At 39.1% G+C, this 25,813-nt stretch overlaps 1 protein-coding gene across 1 annotated transcript in view; it reads left to right on the plus strand.

The window, feature by feature from the left end:
• cntfr (ciliary neurotrophic factor receptor) overlaps window positions 1-25,813 on the plus strand; it is a 182,261-nt gene that overhangs the window by 43,141 nt on the left and 113,307 nt on the right. Inside the window, exon 2 of the mRNA XM_084401446.1 lies at window positions 19,234-19,315. Within this exon, the coding sequence (XP_084257572.1) occupies window positions 19,234-19,315 (82 nt within the window). The remainder of the gene's footprint in view (window positions 1-19,233; window positions 19,316-25,813) is intronic.

Genomic DNA, 25,813 nt, shown 5'->3' on the forward strand with positions numbered 1-25,813 from the left:
ATTGGAACAAACTGCCTTGCATGTCATTGAAGGCGATCGCTTCACAGCGGAATAGTTTCATCTAGATGGGTTGCTTGTGGATTCTTCTGGCATGGGGGATGCATGGACGGCTGCCTATTTCCTGCCAAGCACGGCGCTGCCATTGGTTCCATGTCTCCCCTTTCCAGAATGTTCTCTGTGACATTACTTCCTAATGAGCGTGTCAATTAGACTTAGGTGAAAGCTCCAGATGGCTGTTGTATGGTCAGGACTGTGTGTTGATACAATAGCAGTCCAGATGCATGGGCTCATGTACAGGAGATGAGAGATGCCAGGACTGCAAGTTGTTTTTATCCCAGTAGATGGATGTCTTGTGTGAAGTGTACCATCGTCACTATCATCTAAGATAGATACATTTAGTAATTAGAAGGGTTGGGAATTGAGAACAAGTCCTTATCCTAGACATGGTTAATGGTTCTTGAACATCTGCATTCTTCTACAGGTAAAATAAATGTTTTAGATGAGTTGTATTTGTTGTCTTGAATGTGATGAGAGAGAAAGACTGGCTGCTGTGAAATAATACAGAGACAATGAAAAGTCATACATCTGCACACATCTTTCTGTTGCATTGGCCTCTCTGGTCTCATGATCATCATGACAAGTGTAGTCCGATTCACGAGCAAATGACTCTTATGAGTCGATTTGTTTTAATAAATGACACTCAATATAATCTGTCTAAAGCATATCAGTCACTCCTAATGAATCAGTCAGGGCTGCGTTTCCCAAAAGCTTCGTAAGCCTAAGTTGATCTCAGAACAATTGCCACCAATGGTCTCTTCGATCAACTTAGGCTTACGATGCTTTTGGGAAACGCGGCCCAAAACAGTTAGTGAATTTCCTGACTCTGTCTCAGTCTTGACTTTTAGTTTTTTCACACAAACTCAAATCTGGTGCTTCCACAAAAGTACTAAATCAATCATTAATGGTATTGTACCGAAAATGGAATCGTTAAACCGAATCGTTAATTTATTTTCGACTCCTACGATTCATATCCCTACCTACTAATTAGTCATTCAGCTGATGTGTTAACCGAATAAACACTTATTATTTATCAAAGGGACAGTCACTAAGGAGTGACCTGAGTTTAAGTATCTTGATCAAGGACATAATGGTGATACAGTTAGAGAGCCAGATAGTTAGCTTCTAAGCTTTAATGTTAATGCAGATGGCACGCAATCATTTTTAACTGCAGATTTTTTTTACAACGATTATGACTTTAGGGAATGTTAATAAGTGTTATAGTCAGGTTGTCTTGGTAATTAAATGGTGGTAGATGCTATTGCACTATTGTGCTGTTAAGTTGACTAATTATCTAAGCAGAGCTCAAACAGACATCAGTGAAATCGCATGAGCAGGTTTCATCTGGCCCGTGATTTGATTTGCCTCTCTGACAGAGCGTAAAGACAATGCTCAAGGAAAATACATTTTGCTGCTTGCCGCTTACTCTAATTTAACAAAGCTAAGAGTTGTTTTTTGTACTCTTCTTCAGAGATATCTCAAATGACCCCAGATTAAACTACAGAACATGGCCTCCGGTTGTCAGAAATAAAACATTAGAAGACATCTGGGCTCAGTGTGTGTGTTGTGGTTTCAATACAATTTCCCATTGCATTTAGTGAAACAGGAGAAGATAACTGAACCAAAACATACATATAAATGGAGAATTTGTTTTAATTGCATTACTTGGAATGCTATGATGACCTCATCTAACACATTTTCAGGGACACGGTGAGACAAGTATAGCACATTAGCCATTATGGTGGTTTACGTAAAACACTGAATTATAGTGCTATTAATTTACACAATATTCTTTTTTTTAGATTATCAGTAGAAACTAAATTCCATTTGAAAGCATTTCCGGAGCTCAAGTGCAATCAATTGAAAATTTTAAACAATTTTTTTTTTACTTTTTTGGTGAAAAAGCTCAGGCAAAGCACTGCTTTTTAAGAGCATCCCATATATTCCGTGCTAGAATTGGTTGAATGGCTCAATAGAGTAATTTATTTATTTCCCCTCTTACTTTTAACTTAATTAGTTTGGTCAAACAGTTTCCTTCCGAAGACCTTTTTTCGCAGTTAATCCCCCTCAGTTATTGTTCCAGACTGCTAGTCCCGACTGAAGTTGCTGGGCTGTTCACGTCTTAAATTAATTCAGTCCCCCATGTCTTTAATCCACTGCTTCCCATGCTCCTTTGTTGCATACATTTATTTAACGCCTACCATTTCACTGGGGCTGGTTAAAGAGCGGTCTAGCCACAGCGGCTCTTTGATTGTTTTGTAAATCTAGAGCGCACAAACATGGGAGGCCGGCCCAATGTGGCTGTAAACACGTTTCTAGCACTCCCCCGTCACGTGCTACCTTCCGTCGCTGGTCATCTTCCCTTGCTTCATTTTGCCCCAGCATTAACTTACAATGACTTGCAGAATATATGCCCTGTAAACCTGTAATTGCTTTCCTCGTCTCTGGTCCCAAGTGGTCCTTTATGCCGAAGGATCCATCTCTCACTCCCATTTAAAGGAGGGTTCCCTTTCATCCGTGCCTGGGATGTGTAATGATAATATGAAACCGGATTTAGCCTCGGTCTCTCTGAGTGCTGTCTTGGCAGCGGCTGCCTCCCTTACTGTTTTTATTGATGATGCTCTCTATGTATCACGGGTCTCATATCACCCATGGGCTGTCCTCTAATATGCCTGAGTGTAAACCAAGCCTCTTGTGAGAGTAAAGGTCATAACTCAAAGGGTTATTTAATAATGCAGCAAAGGGACTTGCATTTACCAAAGCACAGCTATAAGAAACTTTACTAGGCACCATTCTGGGTCATTTCTTTGATGTGAACAATCACGGCTTTTGAGAATCCTGTTTAAAAATATTTTATTTTTGTGTGACATTTTGCATCTATTCTCAGTGAAAAAGAAGTACACTAGCATGCTTTTTAAAAGAGTACACTGAAAAAAATTTGGAGTAGGATTTACTTGAAAAAAGCTTGCTAAGTTTTTTCACTCAGAAAATGCTAGTAAATTTACAAAGTTTGCCAAGTAAAAACCTAAACATATTTATGAGTAGTTTTAATTAGAAATCTTTAAGTTAAATTTACTTGGAATATGGAATTAAGTAAACTTTACTTAACCTAGTTAAACGAAAGTAACAAAGAAAATAAGTAATTTTAACTTGGCTAGTAAAAGGTTGATTAATATCGATTTAGTTGAAATTTCCTTTGCATTACATTTCACTCAAACAATAATATCGAATTATACCAGTCATTTATAGTATGTGCTTTACTTAGATTATCTAAGTAATTTATACTACATTATGTCAGATGTTAAGCCTCATGTGAATGCAAAGACCTCAATACTTGGTAGACAATACACAATGACGGTAACATTTGATGGAACATTTTTGTGTTTGAATGTGTCATTTTGAGCAGAAAATTTACTCGGAATGTCACAAAATGACAACAAAAGCAATGATAAAACAGTGTAAATACAGCTGGAAAACAGTGAAAAATGAACCTCATTAATTATTCAAGGTCCAATGCATGATGGGAACCCCAGTATCAGAAAAGTTGAGTAATTTTTACTTAATTTTATTGAGTTGATATTTACGCTATCATTTCTACTCGCTTGAATTAAGTACTGATATGGAATTTACTTAGTTTTTTTTTTATTTTTGCCTGAACTAACTTTTTCATGTAAATTACATTGTTTTTTTTCAGTAGTATTTACTTCACCAAAAAATCATTTTTTACAGTGTACTTACTACAGAAATAATTTACTTTAATGGAAAATACTTAAGTGTGAACTGAATGTAATGTTTTTAACACATTGCATGTTATTTAAAATTAAATGAAAATGTATTACAGTTAAAATTTATATTGAATGCAACTTCAGAGCGCTTTTTGACCCACAGGTACATTTTTATATGTAATTTCATAATAACATATGTTTAAAGTGTACTGCCGAATGTACAGTCTTGTCAAGCATTTATGGTAAATTAAATATATATTTTAATGTGATTGAAACTTGTATGCCATGGATTTATAATTACACATTTGTAATAAAGTTGCAATTTAGTACATTTAAAAAATTAAACGTAACTTTAAATGTAATATCAAATAACGCTCTACAATTAAAAATGTTGACTTATTGTGCATTTATTGGGGTGCATTGTTCGAAGCTAAATAATCTTTCTTCGTAGTCTTTTATCAAAACAACTTCCGCCTCTTATCCTTTTTGGCTTATGTTGCGAACATCTCTTGCTATTCAACTTCTCTCTTCCGTCCATCTGGCTTCATTCTGGTAGCTCCTCCCAACATTTGTCTCATTTCATGCCTTGCTTTCCCTCAGTAAAATGGGTTGCAAACAGCATGTCATGTCTCTAAACCAAAAGCCATCTTATAAACAATCAGGCTATTTCGAGGCAAGGTTCATTCATGCAAAGCTGTGTACCGTTGCAGCACATTGAACTGATTTGTACGAATTAAAAATGACTCATGTGCCAATAGCAGAAAATCATTTTGTTTTTTTTTGTTTTTTGACAGGCAGACATCTTCAGCTCACAGGGTCTTAATTTGGTGTACATAGTAAAGGCCATTATTGTGTCTGCTCCAATACAATCTTCCATTTAACAAAGGTACTTTGCAAGTGGAGACCTTTCTCTGAAACTTGTCAGAATGATGAATGGTGCGCGACATGATCTGAAAAAGATCAAGGGCTTCGTTTGTCTGAAAGGCAGGGATGCAAAAGGCAGGGGCTTGCTGTCTAATCCTTGAAAAGCCGGCATGAAATCTGGATCTCGATTGGCTTCGCCTGCCTTTATTCTAAATGCATGGAGGAAAGTTGACGGTTCTACCTTTATAATCCACCTCACAGATCACGCAAGCAAGAATTTCCCCTGTCATTCATCAAATATATATATATGCAACAGCTGAGAATTAAAATCTGTTTCTTTGCATAATTAGACTGTACATTAGTTGTTGTATGGGAAAATGTACTTATTTAGCTGCTTAATGAGTTGTATGCTAATCTTCCGTAGTACATTATGGAATTCCACCGTGTAAATAGAACAGGGACATATTAATCTCAAAATTGATTAAAATGTCATTTAAATTCCTCATTTAGGCTTACATCTGAGCCAAGTTCAATCAGCTCTGTGTGAGAGATGTGTGGTTAAAACTTAATGTTGTTGATAGTTCTACCTGTGTTGAAATTGATGTCATAATTTGCTCGAAGTCCCTCAGGATGTCTGTGAAAGAGTAATTAAAGACTGAATTACCCGCAAATCCCTCCTAAAGAATCTTCTTTTCCCTCTGTAATGGCTTTTTGTTTTTTTGTTTGGCATATGATCCATCTCTGATTGATTTTATATCGTTACCAGACCAAATCCAGATATTTAAAGGGTTAGTTCACCCAAAAAAGAAAAATCTCTCATCAATTACTCATCATCATGTCGTGCCAAACCCGTAAGACCTTCATACATCTTCGAAACACAAATTAAGATAATTTAATGAAATTTGAGAGGTTTCTATCCCTCCATTGACAGTTTACGCAATTACAACTTTGATGCTTAAAAAAATGAATAAAGAGATTGTAAAACTCATTTGAATTGAGTGGTTTAGTCCACATTTTCTGAAGAAACACAATTCCTTTATATGATGAACAGCTTTAATGTAGGCTTTTATTCACATATAAACATTCATCAATGCACATATCAGATATGGTAAATTGAAGCTCAAGTATGCTTGCTTGATGTGTGAGAACCAATGAGGTTCGTTCTCATGTTACGCAGCACGTTTGAGCTTCAGCAAAAAAAGAAAGAAAAAAGATTGGTTTGTTCTTGTGCGCCAAGCAAGTACAGTTGAGCTTCTCTTTATATTCCTCCCAGACCAAACTCAATGTGAAAATGTTACAAGGCTCAACAGGCCGAGATATAGTGAAAGTCAGGGTGAGAGACCTGTGCTCACTTGTCTATCTCTTTCTATTCCCTTAGCTCACACCTTTGGATCAATCCAGAATCCACATGACAGGAGCATTCGATCCATCTTAGAGTTCAACGAGCTCTCCTTACATCCCAGGCCTTGATAAAAACATAACTTCCACCCTTATAAAAAGAAAGCAGGCTTCCTTACTTCCTTCACTCCACAGTTTTAGCCTGTACTATATCGATCAGTTGATCAAGTTGAAAAACTTGAACTTTGTTAATTTGAACTTTTTGTTCATAATATTGTATCCTGCTTTTATTAAAAAGTAATAAACTAGATTTTCTGTAGAACTTGTCACCTGAATGCTAAGGTGGGAGTTTGCCAGGGCAATGGTAGGGTGTCCATGGTCATTTCTAGATGCTTTAATTCTTCTCTTTTCTGCCCAATTTCTAAGACTGCATCATGTTTGCTACCTCATTGAGAAGTTGCGATCGGGATTTGCCAAGTGAAATAAAACTAGTTTAGACTATGTCAATAATAATTAGAGGAGTAATCTCTGTTTAGGTGAGAGCACTGCCTTAATACGTTTTCTTTCTCAGCAAATCACTTGCTGTTCATTACAGCGTCTATTTAGAAAGAGTTGTGATTTACCAAATCACATATTGAAAATAAGTCTCGGATTTTATAGGTTTAACACATTTGTGCAATAGGGAGTTAAGTTCAGATGCAAGATTATGATGATGGTGAAGTCAATGAATTATAATAGGGATGTTTTCTCTCCATTACAGTATGTCCACACATCTTGCTGTACTTTTTTAAACCATTAATAATCATTATTTTGGCAGATTATTAACATTCTGCTCTGTAAACTGAAAATATGTAGTTGTTGCCTTAAAGAGCTATCTTTGATCCGACCTGTTATAACTTTCAATAACTAAATGTAATGTTTTTTTTTTTTTTTTTTTTTACTTCAATAAATTCATTCATTCATTGGTAATATTAAGTTAGCTGACAGAACATGATTTACAGTGCGGATAGCATAAAGACGACAAAGAATAAACAGCCAATCAAATAAAAACACTGAGTTCGCTCTGTACCTCTGCACTCACAGAAATTGCAATTCTCTTTATAAATAAATGTTTATAGTTATGCAATACAGTCAAGAGTCACCAGCTTTAAGCCAGGATACGAAGCAAAATGCATGCATTCCCTCTTCCTCCCCCCTCTTCCGCTTTCTGTAGCTGTAAACCATGTTCAGAGGGATCGATACTCTCTCCGATAGAGCAGCTAATGCACTGTGAGCTGATTTTGCTCAACATGACAGCAGCAGCTCTGCTTGTGTGCTGTGTTTATTACTGACCAAACAGGAAGAACGAGGAAAAGGGTTATTCGGATATTCTTGGCTTTCTGACAGTAATGGCTGAAATGTTAGACAATCAGGGTAAACAAATATAACAGAGCTGTTCGGTTATTATAATATTTACATACCTTGTAATCAATGTCATTTCCGCATGGTTGGTAATTGTATCAAAAAAAGCTATTTAAAAATCATTATTCAGAACTAAGTTATTCTGTGAATTGAACATGTTGTACCTTAAGCATCAGTATTTTGCTGTTAATGATATAAGCGATACCTAATCAATGCCTCTTGGATTTCTCTTAGAGAAGGACTAATCCCCACCTCAAACCATCAAAATGCTAATATCCTTTCTGTTTGAAATGCTAGGAGCTTTCGCTCTCTCTAATTTTCCTATTCTGAAAAAGACCTTTCTGAGTAACATGAGAGAGCGAGAGAGATCAATAACTCACTGAAGCTCATTATTTATTATCCTACAGGCTGAAGGCAGCCGAGGAGAGGTGGTGTAAGGATTAGCTAGCATGGCTATCCCTGCCAAACATAGTCAATAGATACACAAAAGTGGCCCCAGAAATAAACTCCATTATCCCCTCCCTATTAGTATGCTATTAGCAATTATAGATTTTGCTGAGTTGCATCCCTCTGGGTTGAATGCAAACATGCCAGGCGCCTTGTCTGAGTTCAATCATAATATGCATGGCAGAACGTGATCACAGGAGCGGTCTGAAACTCCCTAAAGTCAACAGAGCTTTGTGGCAAAAATATCAATATTAATGATATCACTTTTTTAGTGAGATATGTAGTCATTTCAAATTTGGATTCCCCAGAATTGTATGGAATGGTTGTTAATAAATGGGCGACTACACAACCGGCATGACTTTGAGAGCAATGACAATAAGAGTCAGCGGATCAATAACCTAATTCTAAGTTTTTTAGACAGGCCTTCTTCAATATGTGTGAAATGAAATTGTCAATTGCACTCTGGTGAGCCGGAGCTCAGCTGGAGTGGGCATATTAAGTCAAACACCTGTCACTTGGGGAGGCTTTGTACTCAAAAGAGGAAGGTTATTATGCAGCATGACTGAGTCAAAGGGACAGGAGGACTTTGAGACATGAGCCGGGTCTCTTTTTCCTCAGAGGAAGAGCTGTAAGTGTCTATTGAATCAACTTTTAATATGTGCCAGTGACTGACTTTAAGGTTTCTTTGTGCTGAAGTGTTCTTTACTTTCAGAATATATCTGCACTGTAGCCTCCTCTCTTCCGGAAGCAAGACTGCTCAGTAAATGTATATCATGTTTCTGACCCATTGGTCGTTACAGCAACAGTTTCATTGAAGGCAGACATAGTAGTTCACTCTACTGTAACATCCAACACAGCAAAGAGGTTGCTGATGAATATCTTTGTGTGTTGAGTCAGGAGTTGCCCATCAAGGTGAAAAGACCCACAGCAGTTGCACTCAGTGATGCAAGAGAGTTGTCTGTCTCTGTCAGCACAAATCGATGGACTCTGTAAGAGCGAAAAGTGCACACACACCGATTTCCAGGTTGGTGGTGTAATTGTGTTGAATTAGGAGGATGTTGTTTGTGATCCCTGGACTGTGTGAAATGAAATCTGAAATGAAACTCAAAATGACACCCACAGAAGAATTGAACATTCTTCAATTACTGTTCACGAAGACCATACACAATGGCTTGAAAAACAATTTATTTCACTTACGCAAGCTTTGCCTCTGTTCCAAATGGTGACCTCGGCTCTTTTGGCCCACATTTGACTCCACACTGGAATGATGTAATGTTGCATGGACTGTTGGGTATCACCGTGAAGTCAGGACCAGTGCTATCTTCACAATAGGGTGCACTGTTGGTGCACCCAATGTGTAACAGAAGCACTGGTAGTCACTCTTTTGAACCGTAAATTGTTAACTGGGACACCCATTTATCTTGATGACCTCTTGGACACAAAGACAAAAACAAAGGCCACAAGTTTACATCAAGTGCATCATTTTGGTCATGGCCTTTGTCTGAGGCATAATTTGACCAACACTTTTAAATGTTTCACTGAACTTTTATCACCGTTAGTTGAAACAACAAGAGGGACTTTTCATTTGAAAACAAATGGTCCTTTCCTCCATCTTACAAGGCTAAAAAACTTTTCAGAGTGAAGGAAAGTGACCAACCACCTCAGTGGATTATTCTCCCCATGTGTAATTTAGGTATCTGGCAGGGATAGACGATGTGAGCATGGACTGGCTTTAATTGATTGTATGACTAATGAGCACTGAGAGGAGAAGGAAGCTGGGAATAGAATCCTAATCACGCTGTCAGACTGGTGATGAGACGAGCTCCTCACCAGGGTCCTGCCTTACAGCTCACACAAGGCCCCTGGGCACATTTCCAATGGTTTCAGCTAGCTGTAGGACACCAGCCTCAGGGGTGTGCACATTAAGGTGTGCAAACAGAGAGTTCATCAAAAAGAGTCTAATATATACTTGTACAGATTACACCAGAGTGTCTACACAGTCACCTAACATTCTAGCAACAACAATTACTCATTTGTTTCGTGGCACAGTGGTTTTCAACTGATGGGTTGCAGCCCAGGAATAGGATGTAGAGTGGATAGGGTGGCAATAAAGGTAATATGTATGAGCAAATTTATCTGTCACTTGAGGGAAACTTATCAAAATAGGTAGGGGCCAACATGGACAGGTTATGTGAATGACCTACATATTTAAAAACCTTGAGCAAACCTACACAAAGTCGAAGAAAATAAACCCCTGACTGTGGGTTTACTTGCAATAAACGTGGTTTGTGCTGACCCCGATGTTGGGTCACCACTTGACGTCAATGTAAAATTTGGGCCCTGACGCAAAACCAACTGAGAACAACTGATTTAGCTGACACTTTATTTGAAGCTACTTTAGTACACGTATTAGGGACTTGGGTTACATTTGTCAGTTATGGACGCAATGGTAATGGAACCGTGCAGGGTTGGATACGTCAACCATTCACTTACCAGCTCACATCTGTTGTGGAAATTCTTTTCTCAACTTCAAATCAATAATTGTAAGACAGTAGGATTACAAAGGTTAACAAAGATCAGCTTTATTTCTTGCAAGAAATTGGCTGTTCACATACAGAGCGCATCTGATATGAGAAGGCCTCGACTTCTCCTTTTCGCCCAGCTTATATACACGAAACACATCCTGGTTCTCAAAAGATCTCCTTAGTTACCTCAAAAGGCAACATCTTTCGTTCGAGATCTCTGGTCTAACATAACTTATATCTAGACAGAACAATATCATGCCTACATACAAGTTCCTGTTTTTAGCTGCAGCTTTTCACACATTTTGCTTATATCTCTATTTTCTATCAAAGCTGCGCACATACTTTTCACACTTGAATTACAACAATAGGTCACTTGAGTACCCATAGTCTCTTTGCTACCCAAAACATTTTGTTCCTGCAAGCTTATATGATTATATTTCTTTAAATGCTTATGAGTAAAAATAAATGTTCAACGTTAACACAAGTTGCACACATCTGAAAGTAAAAAACACATCTAAATGTAAAATTTCTATCACACATCTTCAGCCACCCCAGCCTGTGTTGTACAGTTGTTTATTGTAATTTTTTTTTTTTTTTCTCGTAAATTAGACCTATACTAAAAGGTTCACTCTGTGGTGTATTCTTGCCTTTCTGATCGTCTGAAAGAAAGAAATACATTGTCCCCGAACTGAGCAAGTGGTGAGGTTTCATGGTTGACATTGGCAAGGCCCATGGACATAAATGATCTGAGAAGGACCAAGCCACTGTGGTATTTTGGTCTGAAGAACTCTCCGAAGCAAATAAATCCTTTGTGAATGGGCAGAAAAATGTCCTGCCTTCAGGACTAACCACCTGTCAGTCTCTCTTTCTCTTATTTCTTTCTCCTCTTCTCATTGAAGCCCAAGAGATCCTCACATTGTGACTTTTCTACATTTCTTGCTTGGTGTGTCACGCCAGAAGAGCATAGTAAACAGTTGGCTGCAGTTTTGGTAGTTTGTCTGAGGAACAGATGTTGCTTTTGCGCAGTGGTGGCAGAGGCAAACCCCCGGTAGCACCACAGGGCATTTCTGACGGCAGTTGCCAGCTGGAACCTTTGAACCCGAACTATCTGAATGGCTGACTCTGTCAAACATCTGTTTCCTTCCCAAGCACTGTTATTTTTGCTTATAGACCTTGCAACATTGACAAATTAACCTTTTTCACCTGTGGCCATGGGTGATGTGGTAAGCATAAATACTATCCAATCACAACAATGATGTGCGATGGAAAGGTGGAGCATTAAAATGCATTCTGCTTTTTCATTGGACATTCGGTTGACTGATAATGAACTGTGATCCATGGATCTTCCAAAAGTATTTGGAGATTGAAAGTGCTGCATTCGTCTCTGATTCTGAGGGGAGAAAGAGAGAAACAGAGTGTCCTTATACCATTAGCCCGGACTCTGCATGACAGATGTCCTCTTTAGACCAGTAAACCAATAGAAAAAGGATAATTACATCACAAGTCACAGATCACTGAGTCACTGTCAAGAGACCTTCTACTGCTCCTGCTAAGCTAAGAGTTTCTAAAGACCAAGACATTTTGGGCCCACAAACATTAGCAGGGGGAATATCTGCAGACCTTTTTCATTCCCAAAAATGAGATTGAAGTTTATGACTTCACTTGATGATATCAAAATTATTTTTATAGTCAGTCTACTCAGTGAGTGGTACGTTCTAGTTATTTAGGTCCTACTGCTCTAAAGAGTGAGATCTCCTCAGTAATATATGTCCAAATCTCCAATACAATGTCCCTTTTTGCTTCTCAGATTTCCTAATTCACTCCTTAAATTATCTTTGAAGTAAGCCTTAACAGTTGCTCTTTTGTTAACTTGTTAGTTAAATGATGTAAACAACACTATCCTTATCCATAACCTCAGAACCTTATAGAGGGTAAAAGCATCCTGTGTGCATTCCGTTGTAGGGTGTCTGCTTATTTAGTCTCTCTGTAATGTCCCAATTGGCTCGGTGCGGTTAGCACACAGGGTGGCCGGGGTAAGGACCAGGGGCCTCATTTATAAAACTGTGCGTATAAACCTTACTAAAAGTGTACGTACGCACAAAAGCCAAAAATGGCGTACGCAAAAAAATATTCAGACTTATAAAACCGTGCGTACGCCAGTACCTGCGCAGAATTCACTTTATAAATCCCAGTCAGCGGAAGATTGTGCGTACATGCGTCTCCACCCGAAATAACCATATATGGAGCTTACAACGCCTAGTTTTACTATGCAGATCCTCATCTACATATCATTTGCATATGATTATTCATCCACGTGATAACTTAAACGTTATCACGTGGATGAATAATCATATGCAAATGATATAAACGGTACAAGAAACATTACATTAATACAAATCAAGTAGTTATCCTTGCCTTGTTTTTGAATAGCCTACATAAATCAAATAGTGTAAAATACATTTCAGAGAAAGTTTTTCTCAATCTTTTCCACTTGCCGAATTGTATTTTTAATTGATTTATATTTTTAATGGAAACAGATAGGCCTTGGGCATTATTTGCACGAAACTATTTTCTCAGACAATCTGGTATTATCATGATAAGCAATTATCTCTGTGGTTAAAACATTAAAACGCAGCACGCCACAGGAAAAGTGTTCAAAAACAATCGCATCCACAACAAATATTTCTATTGATTGAATTGAATATAAAATGTTTTTGTAACTTTTCAGTATGATTTCATGTTTAAGTGTTTAACTCCATAATTTGAATGGCATATTTAATCTAAATGTTTATATCAGAAGTAAAACATAGTTTAAATCATTATTTCATTTATTTAAACTGCGTCAGTTTCACTAAACGGCCCAACGCGCTCGCTGGCGCGGACATAAGAAGGAATGGATATTTGCTTCAAGTGACAGGCTTGGTGAGGGAAATTATATTTGTATTATCTTTCTGTATTATGTTTAATTTTAATTCTAAATTCTAAAAGTGACCAAAAAGACATTTAACTCCAACTCACCATCGGTGTCGCCAAACTGCTCCGTCTCCAAAATGTGCGTACGCATGGGTCAGAGTTTGCGTGCAGGTGCGCATATTTTCACGTCAAGTTTTTCTTCATAAATCCCACCTTTTGCGCAGGAACTGGCGTACGCATGTTTTCAGCCCCGTTTTGTGCGTACGCAAGCTTTATAAATGAGGCCCCAGGCCCGTAGTAGGAAGGGTCTAACATAAAGAGAGTGCTTTTAGCTCCCACATAGCTCGGTTTATAGCTAGCCGAGTCTCACTTCAATAACTCATTTAGAATATGAACTGCATATTTAGTGCAGAGAGGGATTGTGGGTAAATACCAACAGCATGCTGTTTGCAGTGGGGCTTTCTGCTTGCATTTGCACAAGGGCTGATACATGTCATGCAGATGAGTAATGGCAGAGCAGAATGGTGTAAAATCGCACTAAATAATCTGTATCACAGCCTATAAACCAATTCTGTTGATGGCCTGCGTTTTCACATTGGATAATATAGTCATAAAGCACTTCTTTAAAGACACTGACTGATGAATATTCATTGCATAGGTCCATCTGCACTATTTTATCATAAAATTGTTAAAGGTGCCATATGCGTGATAAACTCTTCGTGCTGCATGCTTTAAAATGCAGCTGTGCATAATTTGGCATGAGGGACACAATGGGTTCCTAATTAGATTGCAAAAAGAGAGTGCTAAAAATCTAGTTTAAAACAAATCTGCCAAGTTTTTTGAAATGTGCTCTTTGTATTCATGTTGGTTTCGTATGATTTTGAAAACCATGTACAGTGTGTCAAATTTTTTTTTTTTTTTTTTTATATTTTTCAAGATATTTTTTTCTTACAAATATAATTTATAAATTTCTTTACACTTTTGGGGAGTCACACCCCATGACATTTTATAACCTGTCAAATTGATAGGTTATTGACCTTCACACAGAGGATGTGACGGTTTTACCACATGACTTTGGTCACACCATGGACAGAACTTATTAACTCTTTCCCCACCAGCGTTTTTTATTTTTTATTTTTTTTATTCACTGCAAGCGTTATTGACCATTTTCACAAAAATGTCATGGCACCCAGAATATTTTCTTGTATGAATATCTGAATAAGCAATATATCAAAAGAAAGAACAGACCCTCTGCTTTTAAACAAACAAACAAACAAATAAAACACTTTTTATTCTAGCTTCATGTATTCTTTTTTTTTTTTATCAACACTTGAATATGGGTAAGTTTCATTAAAAAAAGCAACGTTCTGAGCAAAAAGAAAATCGCGATTTTGTCAAAGACTGATGATCAAACAGATGGAGTAGGTCGAGTCCATCACCCCCAAAGCTTCACAGTCCTATAGCTCGTCCTGGGTCGTCATTTCAGTCAGTAGCATTAGGCAGTTTTGATTTATATACTGTTTAACATGGAAAGCCAGCATTTTATCACAAATGGCGGGGAAAGAGTTGATAGTAATAAGCAGTGAGTATTTAAGCTATGAGAAATGTGTTGTATATAATTTGTTTTTCTCTCTCAGAGATGAATGATTTTGCCATGATTATGAGACTTCTTTTCAAGAATTTGAAAATATGACTTTTTTTCATTTTCATAGAAAGACAGTTGCATCAAGCTGAAATTGTTTACTTAATGGATCTTTTTTGAATATAATATAGTAAATACAATAAAAAATTATGACATGTATTTCTAACACTTTTTAAATAAACGTGCACTTTTTCCAACTGGTCTATGTGCAGTCCTGATAGCTTCATGTACATTTTCTCTTACATCACCTTAACAAACTTCCCCATTTGCATTTTAAGTGAACACAGGTGCCAGCCCTGTAGCACTAAAGCACTGATCCAGTATTGATTATTGTTTTTTTTTTTTTTTTTTTTTTTTTTTTTTTTATAACACCAGCACAGCTGCTTGAAGATCACAGCTCCACAGGCTTTGACAGGATTGACATTGTATTTGGCATGCAATTCGGGGTGATGTGACGGGTTTAAATGTCAGGGCTATTTGGCTGTATGTGTGCATGGCCGTGTGCCATGTGCGCTGTAGCATGGGTGCTAATCTGAGAGATCTGTGATACGACTGGATTGATGGAGGGAATTAGTGTCAGGGGGGTCTTGGATGCAAGACTTTAATTACAGGATATGACCTCAGAGTTTGTGTGTGTGTCAGTGGGAAGACTAGAGCCTTTGTGGAAAATTGATTGAGATTTTATCTTTGGATGTTCCGAGACATTTAGGGCTGAGTGATATATTGAATATTCATGATATATTTGTGATAATTTTGCTGGACATATAAAATTCGGCATCATCATGATTATCACAACGATTTAAATGCAAGCTTTTTATTTGGTCATTAAGATTCTTAAAGGCTGTTTCATTAGACTAGTTTCACAATCCTGGTCTTGTGACTATGATTATGACTGAATATGACTATGAACCAAGTTGCTTTAATGGAGTATCAGATTTGAACTGATTTGAAGTAGTAAAAGGGACATTAAGATTGGTAAAATCAAACCATTTTCATGAATCATTGTGTAATATAAATTGTTGCACATCTAAAAATGTTTGCTTTTTCTTTCTTGTGTTTCAATAGCAGTAAAAGCCAAATATGCATTATGCAAAATACACATAGTTGTTTTTTTATTGTGAGGTTATATATATATATATATATATATATATATATATATATATATATATATATATATATATTAAATGTATTATATTTAAACATTATTACAGCACATACCTGGTTCTGAAACTGATTATGCCAGTAGAAAACTTAATTTTGATTAAAAATAAATAAATACATAACTTCATAGATGTAATGGTGAGCTATTTAAGATAAATGCTTTATGTATCATCTTTGCAACTCTAGGGAGACTTCTAGAAAGCATTGATATGCTACTGAAGATTTTTTAGAGTTCACTGCCATTGGCACTGCTATTTGTATTCAACATGTAGACTAATCTCCATATCCTTTAGGCCACATTGATTCATATTGGAGAATGCTTTGGCAAGTGGAGATTTTTCTGAAGGGAAAGTAAAAAAAAAAACAGATAATAAAAAATATTTGCGATTTCCGTTCATCTGTCAGCGAAAGGTTTGGTGGGATTTTCCTGGCTGGTTCTATTTTGTGATACTTCATACCTTCTTTGCAAGTATTCAGTTCAGGCTTTCCAATTTAAATGCAAATTTTACAGGACATCACAAGGATCCTGAGATGGGTGCAAAAAATCATTCAGCACCAACGATAAATTATATATTTTAATTAACCAGTGAGAGAAATGCCTCTATTCAGCAGCAATGGCCATAAATAAGATATGAATAAATAAATAAGACAGGAGATAAAGGCGAGCAAAATGGGTCTCATTGAGCAACATTATTATAAAATCTGCAGAGCCATGGGATGTCATTAAGAGAAGGATCCTGAGCTGTCAGATATCAAATGCATTGTTCACGAGTTTGATGGGCTAAATGCTACTTATGGCCGCCAGAAAAGGAGGAATTCTGAAGAACTGACAGAGAGATACAATTTTAATTTCACTCCTGTCAGTCCCTTTTTTTTTTTTTTTTCTCGAGTGCTGGAATAAATATGAAGTGTCAGTCAACAGACTAAAGTATTTCTCTGCTTTACTCAAGAATCTCAACGGAATAGAGGAAAGCTTTGGTTTTTAAGTAGTGGTAATTGAAAAACCCAAAAGTGCACTTTCAAAATACTGAAAGTCGTTTTTGACATACTTTTAATTTGGGCATACTTACTAAGTTGAATGTGAAAGGGTCATCAACTGTATTCTGTAATGATATTACTCTATAAGTAGTGCTGGGCAGCAATATCTGAGTAATATCTGGACATATTCTTGATTTCAAAGAGTTTATTGTCATTCGAATGTAAATGATGACCTCATACAATGTTTATGATGAATTTTTGATGAACGACACACAGAGACAAACAAACGCAAAGACGTTATTCAGCGAGGATGTACAATATTGACTTTAGTCTAAGACATTGATCAAACAAAGAAAATAGTTTGCTATTTTGTCTTCACACTTGTGTGTATGTGAACCATGTGTTTAGTGAGTGACGAATGCTGGGTAAATACAGCATGTTGATAAAAGACACGCTAAGTATGCAGACGCATGAATCAGAACATAATAAGTAGCTGACAAAAAGCTAAATATCCACAATATTAAACACCCCCATCAATAAAAGCAAATATTATAGGCACATCACTCCCACATACATCTTCGGCACCAGCCAAGACGAGCACGTTCTTGCCAGCAAAAACAATCAAGAACTTTTGCTACAAGTGAGCTAGGTTCTCCGCAATTAGCAAGACAGTGTTGTGATTACAATGTTAAATATATAAATAAAGTGTGTATACATTTCCTTTAGCAAGTTAACCATCCTGATAACGGGGTGTGTTATAATTTCCTGTTTGACTTTAATGAATAACTACCGTTGGGATCATGGGAGACAATTAAAGTGTACAAAAAACCTTCTGCTTGTATTCCATCCATGGCTTTATGTGTGCATTCATTCAGTTTTTTTTTATAGTTCTTTTTTTATTCTTGGTTATGAATATTCCCTGTCTCACTCTGATGAATGCCTCTCTTTGTGCTTGTTTTAACTGTAGGCTCTTTTTAATGTTTTAAATGCTGGTGTGCTTAAGGAGACAAATTGATATCCTGACCCTACAATGTGTTGTCTTTGGTCTGGATTTCAAATGTTTCACTGTGAAATCTTCCCATGGGAAAGAAAATCACAAAAGGGGTCCTTGTTAATATCTCAATTATTTCTCCTGGACAAAACTGAGATTACATTGAGATCAAGTTTTGTTTAAGTCTCCTGCTTCTCAGATTTTCCCAGTAATCTCACATATGTCGCCTCTACGGTTCCAGAAGTGATCTTAGCAATGCCTCAAACTGATTTTCTAAGATATGAAAGTCTTTCATCAAATACAAATTGGTAATTATTAATTATTTTTGCAATTCCATTTGGTTCTGCTTGTAGTGCATACATTACACACTGTAACTTTAAATGAATCTGGAACTCCATTAAAGTGATTTCAGCAAACTTCCACTATTTTGCTTACTTCAACCACATGCCCTCCAAAGACATACTAGCAGCCAATGTCGTTCAAAAACCCATGAACATTTAAAATGATTGATAGGCCTAGAGTTTTTTCAGATTTAAGTTAAAGAAGTGTTCTGTTTTGCTGTTCACAGGATCTAGGGCTGTCACAGAGACAGTTATGATTGATCAGGAGACCTGTTTCAGTGATATATGTCAGGTAGTAGGAAAATCTCATGTGAGCGAATGTGTTTTTTGTGAATTTTGAAATAGCAATAATGATCAAACAACATTTCCCCTGGTTTAAAAAAAAAAAAAAAAAATGTGAATGGAGAGAGTGAGAAAAGATAGAGAGAGAGAGAAAAAAAGAGAAATAGAAGGCCAGATGAAGAGAGACTAAGGAGGTCTTTATGATGGTCAATCCTGGATCCAAACAGTCTGGCATTGTCTTTCCTTCTTCCTATTTCTCATCTAGGTCTGTCTATCCCACAGCCAGTTGGCCAGAGAGAATATCAGTCCCAGAGGGCATTGATTCCACTGATGAGACGCTATAAAGTAGGGAAGAGAAAGAGAGAGAGAGAGAGACGGAGATAGAGAGAAGTGGGGCGGGGAATCAGCAGGCAGATACATTGGAAGAAAGAAAACAAGTGAGAGAGTGAGAGAGAGGGGGAGGGAAGGAGGAAACTGTCCTCCTCATGCTGTCTTGGCATCGGTGCCACCCAGTTTCTCTCGGGCAGGCCAGAAGCCTCACGATCTACCTCTGTGTGTGTCTCTGCAGATGGCCAACATTGTGACGTCCTTCTGCTGTGTGGTGCTTGCAGCCGTGGTGGTGGTTTATGCCCAAAGGCGCAGCCAGCAAGGTAAGTCCACATTTTGGATACTTCCTCCATCTGTTGTGGATCTCCGGTGTCCGTGTTTGGTCAGGAACAAGACAATTTCTTAACAAAATCAGCTACATCTTTTGTAGATTAGGGATCAGTTTGTTCTTTTCTGGTTATGTGTCTTGACTTTCTTTTTACTTGTCACTTTCTTTGCGTCCCTCCTTCAGTCTGTCTGTTGGAGTGGAACAGAGAAGTCACATTGTGAGCAGAGGGTCAGTATCACCTGACTGTGGGGAGGGGTGTGTGTATGTGTCTGTGAATTCTGTTTAACGCATGGCCTGGCTGCTCGGAGACACAGAGGCTAGCCTGTTACTGTGTCAAAAACTAGAGCTCCAGAATAAAGCAATCCTCGGATTGTGTATGAATGTGTCTAAGTTTGGACCAGACATGTTATCTTGCTGACTGTGATGGGTTCTCTCATGCTTGGGTGAATAAGCAATTATGTTGTTTCTGCATTTCAATTCGTGTCATTTTGCAAGACCTTGGGGTGGAAGTGCTACCGAGGCATCCTTGTTATGTTGGAAGCTACTATAAAGCTATTGTCATTTTTTTTCAGTTATTACTCAAGCCAGAATATTATGCTGTTTCCTAACCAGGTGCAACTCAAGTTTCCATCAACAAGTAATTTGTCTGTCCGCAGAGAAGGCCAAAATGCTTCGCAACGCCACACAAGCTCAGCCAATCAGAACATATTTCATGGACCTTGCACACTAGAGAAAACTAAGGGTTTGATGGAAAGGAATGCGTATAATACATTTAAGGAGTTTGGAAAAAGTGACACAGTTTGAAACGAAGAAGGAAGAGCTAATTGGATTAACTGGCTTCACCAGAGTGCGTTGCAGCAAAAGTGTTTCTCAACTTTTGGTCACATGAAATAGAATCATTTTGCAAGACTCTTTGAGTTACCTATCAGTCAGTCACGTTCAACGTTACGTCAGACGTGATCTGACGAATTGGGATCTTGCCTGAGAGCCAAATTACCTTTGAGTGTAAACTGAACGAGCCAATGCACATTGATGTGCGAGATTTGCATCTCACACTTCGCCCCTCATGCTGAATCAGATTCCGAGTTGACAGCCATGCTTTCCTGGGCTGCTGTGCGCTCTGTCTTGATCTGAGCTTTCGTTGCTGGTGTCTGGGGGCGCAGCATGACGTGTAAATCGCCTTGCCCCACACCCCGTGCCTTTCTTGCCGGATGTGCATGAAGAACTTTGGCAGTATGGAAGCATATTTATGCCAACATCTGCATAAAAAGTATTTCCTCTTTCACTACCCTTGATGGTGGGGTGGTCAGGGGGTTTGTGGTGATTCCCCAGATGGAGTGTGCAGTTGCAGTGCCGCAGAGTGCTGCCACCTGGTGGGGTCATCCGCAAACCCATCCAGCACCTGTGAGAGAACAGTAGCTCTGGCTGCTGGGGCTTACAGTGTTGCTGGACTGACCACCTCTGCTCTGCATGCGATGGCCACCCTGCAACTCTACGAGGCCAGAGCACTTATAATGTACGAGGGTAGTTCTGAGCCGGGGTTGATGCAGGAACTGCCCACAGTGACTGACCATGATGAAAGTCAAAGTGCAGGTCCTCGGCCAGACGATGTCCACCTTGGTGATCCAGAAGCGCCCCCTGGCTAAAACTTGCAGAGGTGTGAGATGTGTTCATAATGCGCTCTCAATGCCCATCTCATAAGGTTGCCTTTTCGGCTATACTGTCGATGACTGTGCCCAGCAGTTCTCCGCAGTTCAGAAGCAGGCTGAGGCAATCAAGAGCTTGCCACGTGCTACCAGATCAGTCGTGGGCTGCTCGTCGCACAAGGGCGTCGGCCCTCTGCAGCAAAAACAAAACAAAAACTACTGCTCTACTGTGATGTCGAGCCCTCCGCAGGAAGACAATGCCACCCATCTCAGCCGCCATTATATCCTCCAAGCGGTCGGTGAAACACCACCCTGGAGATGGACGGAGCTTATCTTCCCCAGAGGAAGGCCGGATGGAAAATCTTTTGAGTTAAATTTTTGTTCGGCACGGTACCCAAAGTCTTCTACCTCTGGGTCCCAAGAGGGTGTGGATGGCAGTGTGCGACACTATGTCTTGCCACTCTCATACCCCTCTCCTATCGCCAGCGGGCAGCAGTGTGCGGTTCGAGGATGCTATGCCTTCTCACGCACCTCCTGCCCAACCGTGGAAAAAAACTTTAATGTCTTGATTCTCCCTTGACAAATACCGCTCCTGCACTTTGCGTTCGAGGGTCTGGTATACAAGGTCCTCCCCTTCGGGCACCTCAGCCAGCTGGGGCTTCAGGTCAACTGGGAAAAGAGAAAACTCTCCCCCGTGCAGAGTATCTCTTTTCTCGTTATGGAGCTGGACTCAGTCAGCCTGACAGCACACCTCACAGAGGAACGTGTTTGCTCTATGTTGAACTGCTTGAATTCACTCAAGAGCAGGACAGCGGCCCCACTGCAACTATTTCAGAGGCTCATTGGGCATATGACATCCGCAGCGGCAGTAACGACGCTCGGATTGCTTCATATGAGGCCGCTGCAGCACTTTCTTCACGGCCGAGTCCCGAGATGTGCATGGCACAAAGCCTGTGGTCGGACCCTATTTTTCTACGGGCAGGAGTTCCCCTAGAACAAGTGTCCAGGCATGGTGTTGTTTACATGGATGCCTCCGCCACTTGCTGGGGTGCCACTTACAATGGGCATGCAGTTTTGGGGGTTTGGACGGGACCCCAAATGCATTGGCACATCAACTGCCTCAAGTTGCAAGCAGTACGGCTTGCGCTGGGCCGCTTCAAAACGCTGCTACTAGGCAAGCATGTAATGGTCCGAACGGACAGAACTGCGGCCACTGCTTACATCAATCATCAAGTGTTGCTTCCTCCTGGGCGTTGTCGCACGGCGCCTCGCTGACAGATATATGTAGAGCTGCGGGTTAGGCAACACCCAACACTTTTGCCAGATTTTACAGTCTTTGTCTAGAGCCAGTGTTCTACCGTGTACTCGCCCCAAGTGGCCAGTGAACGCCGGGGACCCAATCGTTGTTTTGCTTGCTGCGCCATTCCCCTCCTATGGACCAGATATGTGCGCTTATCTTGCTCCTCAGTAAAGTTCCCCAGCTGGCGAACCCTGTTGAGTTCCTTCACAACCCTTGGCAGTTAGACGTGGCGGAGCAGCCGACGCCAGGCAACACTCGTAAGGAGCAACACTCGTAAGTACGCCCAATGGTTGACCCCTGTGCTAGGCGCCATATGTTGTGATCCCTACGGTGAACCTATATTTATATTCTTCCATGGTACGGCTCCCCTGTTGGCAAGCCCGTGGCTTTCCCTTGGCAGAGTCCGCTCTACCGTTCCTGCTGGTGTTGACTCCCCTCCCTAACTAAGCTGGAGCTACCTCAAAGAAATTCCATATGTTGCACTGCCCTAATGGCCAGTCCATATGTGTAATTTCCACATGATACCTCCCTACGGGCAGGATGTGGGTTCTATAGCGTCCCTTTCCGCCTGGAAAAGGCACGCTTTCCCAGTGTTATCCAATAATCTCACCGTATGGGTCATGCGGAACAGCAGTGATCGGCTTTCTCTGTGCAAAGCCCTGTCCTATCTTCACCCCAGTAGGTGTGGGGGATCAGGTGGCTTATGCGGAGCGCTGGAAGGAGCAGAAATAGTATTAATTCCCAATTCGTCAGATCACGTCTGATGTAACGTTGAACGTGACTGACTGATAGGGATCATCTCGGTTATGTTTGTACAATTCATGCAGTTACGATTACTGTACCACCGCTGAGCGGCCGGGTCAGGTTTGAGCACCCCTGATGTAGAATCTCAGCATCAAACTGTTCCTCATTTGTACTGTATAATGTACTTCAAGTCACTTATAATAAAAGTGGTTTCTAAATGACTACTTACTAAAAAAGGAATCCTGACCATATGCCAGTCAAAACTGCAGATGTAGCTTCAGTTGGGAACATGGTTTGAGAGTGATAAGGCATCTTCTTGGATGTCTAATGCTGTTGTCATCCCCCCCTCCGGCGGCCCACGTTTTGTTGAAGCGAGTCTCTCACTAAAGCTGATTACATCGCTATAATGCCTAGTCATTGGCATGTGTTTCTTTGGCAGGCTTGTAGCACTGATACGATGATGTCATAGTGGGATGACATCACCACGTCATCCATCAGCAGTGCTGCTTATCTGTTGCCACACTTGTTCTGATTGGTCAGCTGATCATGTTTAATCTAGACAGCAGTCATCACAAACACAAACCAAGTAATGCCATCTAAGCCTTTTGCATACACAGACACACACACGCACACACACTCAAAAGTGAATGCCAGTACACAAAGAGACTTGAGTACAGATGGACAAAAAAAAAAAAAATAATACACAGATGCAGAATTGAGAACAGTTTCATTACAATACACAAATATAGAGAAATGTGTGTTAATGTGATAATTAACTTTCTATTCACATGGTCACACAAGATTTGTGTTTAATGCATCATTAGTGTAGGTATACTTATTGTTGATATCTTTCAAAATTAACCATGACAAATGCAAAGAGTTTGTGACTTCATTAAAATGTTTCTTATTGACTAATTATAACTAAACTGGATTTGACATCTTGGAAAGTCTTTATCAGAATTCTGCAATTCATTTAATATTCATAGATTTAATATCATACCACTTTTTCTCAGCAGTTTTTCTGTCTGCAATTTTTCTGTCTGTTCGGGCAAAGCTTTATGCTGCCCCATATGTCTGTTCTTGTGACAAACTGTCAAAGCACCCTAATTCAGTTGCAGGTGGATCTCTTCTCATGACAGTGCAAATGTGAGTAATTGCATTAGAGTTTTGTAAACCTTCCAAGTTTGGTTAGTAAGCAGGGTCTGTTGCAAACCATAAGTCTTGAAGTTGAAGACCAAACAATGTTCCTAACAAAGATTTCAGGTCCATATAATCCTGTCAATCACAAGGATAAAGGTGTAAACCCTGATTTTGTGGGGGAAGGAAGTTCTGCATCAACATCTTTTGTTAGTCCATGAACAACATTCCAGGCTAACAAACATAGTTTTAACCCCATTTCTAAACAATAACTACCTAACCTAAAAGCAGATTGAAATGATTGGGTAACTAAGGCATGTACAAGGATAGCAGTGCTGTTTGTTGTCAAATAAGGACAAAGACGGTCAATGTTTCGCAAATAAAAATATGCAGCATGATTAATATTATTAATGTGAGCTTCAAAGGATAGGGTGTTATCAAGGACAACACCCATACTTTTAACCTGCATGGATGGCAAAACTATGGACTGGTCAATAGTGAGAGAGAAGCTATCAAATTTTGCCAGAGTAGATTGTGTACCTAGCAGGATCATTTCAGTTTTACCACTATTGAGTTTAAGGAAATTTTATGACAACCAGATTTTAATTTCAGCTAAGCAGCTGCACAGAGAAAGTGGAGGAAAAGCAGAAGTAGGCATGGAAACAGGGGTGAAGCTGGGGATTGTCAGCATAGCAGTGGAAATGAATACGGCACGTCCTAAAAATGTGTCCAAGGAGCAGTAAATAATAAATAAAAGATGGCCCAAGACTGAGCCTTGGGGAACACCAGTGTTAACTTGTAATGGCTTAGATCTGAAGTTGTACAAACTCATTGCGACCAGAAATATACAATCTAAACCAAGACAGGCAGGTTCCCATTACTCCAAGGGAGGCCAGTCTGTCTAGGAGGATGATTGTATCAAAGGCCGCACTCAGATCGAGCAAAATAGGTAAAGTCAGCTGACCAGAAGCCACTGCCGTTTTTAATAATTTTTGTTTTTGTTTTAGTTAACTTTTAGTATAATATAATAACCCTGCAGACAACCAAAGTAAACTTTTGACTTTCTGCACTCTTCTTGTACATCATGCAGTCCAGACCAAAATGTAATTTATTTTGAAAATAGATTCATATTACAATGAGTTTGCACATGTTGTACAGTACCAACACTGGAAAGATCCGTGATGTATTATTTTAAAGTGTTCTGTCATTAATTCTTCGATCACTCTGTTTACATGGAGGGGGCGGGGCTTATCATGAGTGAGCAATTCGCACCAGGAATCAGAGTGATTTAAGAAATTTAAGCGAGAACTCACGCTTAACTCTCAAACAAATTAAACAGTGTTTTGGTTAACAATTTATAATAAAGGTACATGAATAATCATGTACTAATACCTGAATTAACTTAACCTGAATTAAGTTACACTTAACATACACTTAACAGGAATAGGGTTTTATTTTATTTGGACATGTAAACTGCTGAAACAACAACAAATGTGGTGTCAATACACATTTGCAGAGAACAGTGGTAAGATTTTATCTAAATGGTATGTTTAATGGAATGTGAAGTAACTGGAAATGGTTTTAATTTGAAAATGAAAGATTTTGGAATGGTTATTTTAAGAAATTGGCTTGGCATCCACATGATACAATTAAATATATATATATA

The sequence above is a fragment of the Rutilus rutilus genome (genome assembly GCF_951802725.1).
Source record: "Rutilus rutilus genome assembly, chromosome: 25".
NCBI classification, from domain to species: domain Eukaryota; kingdom Metazoa; phylum Chordata; class Actinopteri; order Cypriniformes; family Leuciscidae; genus Rutilus; species Rutilus rutilus.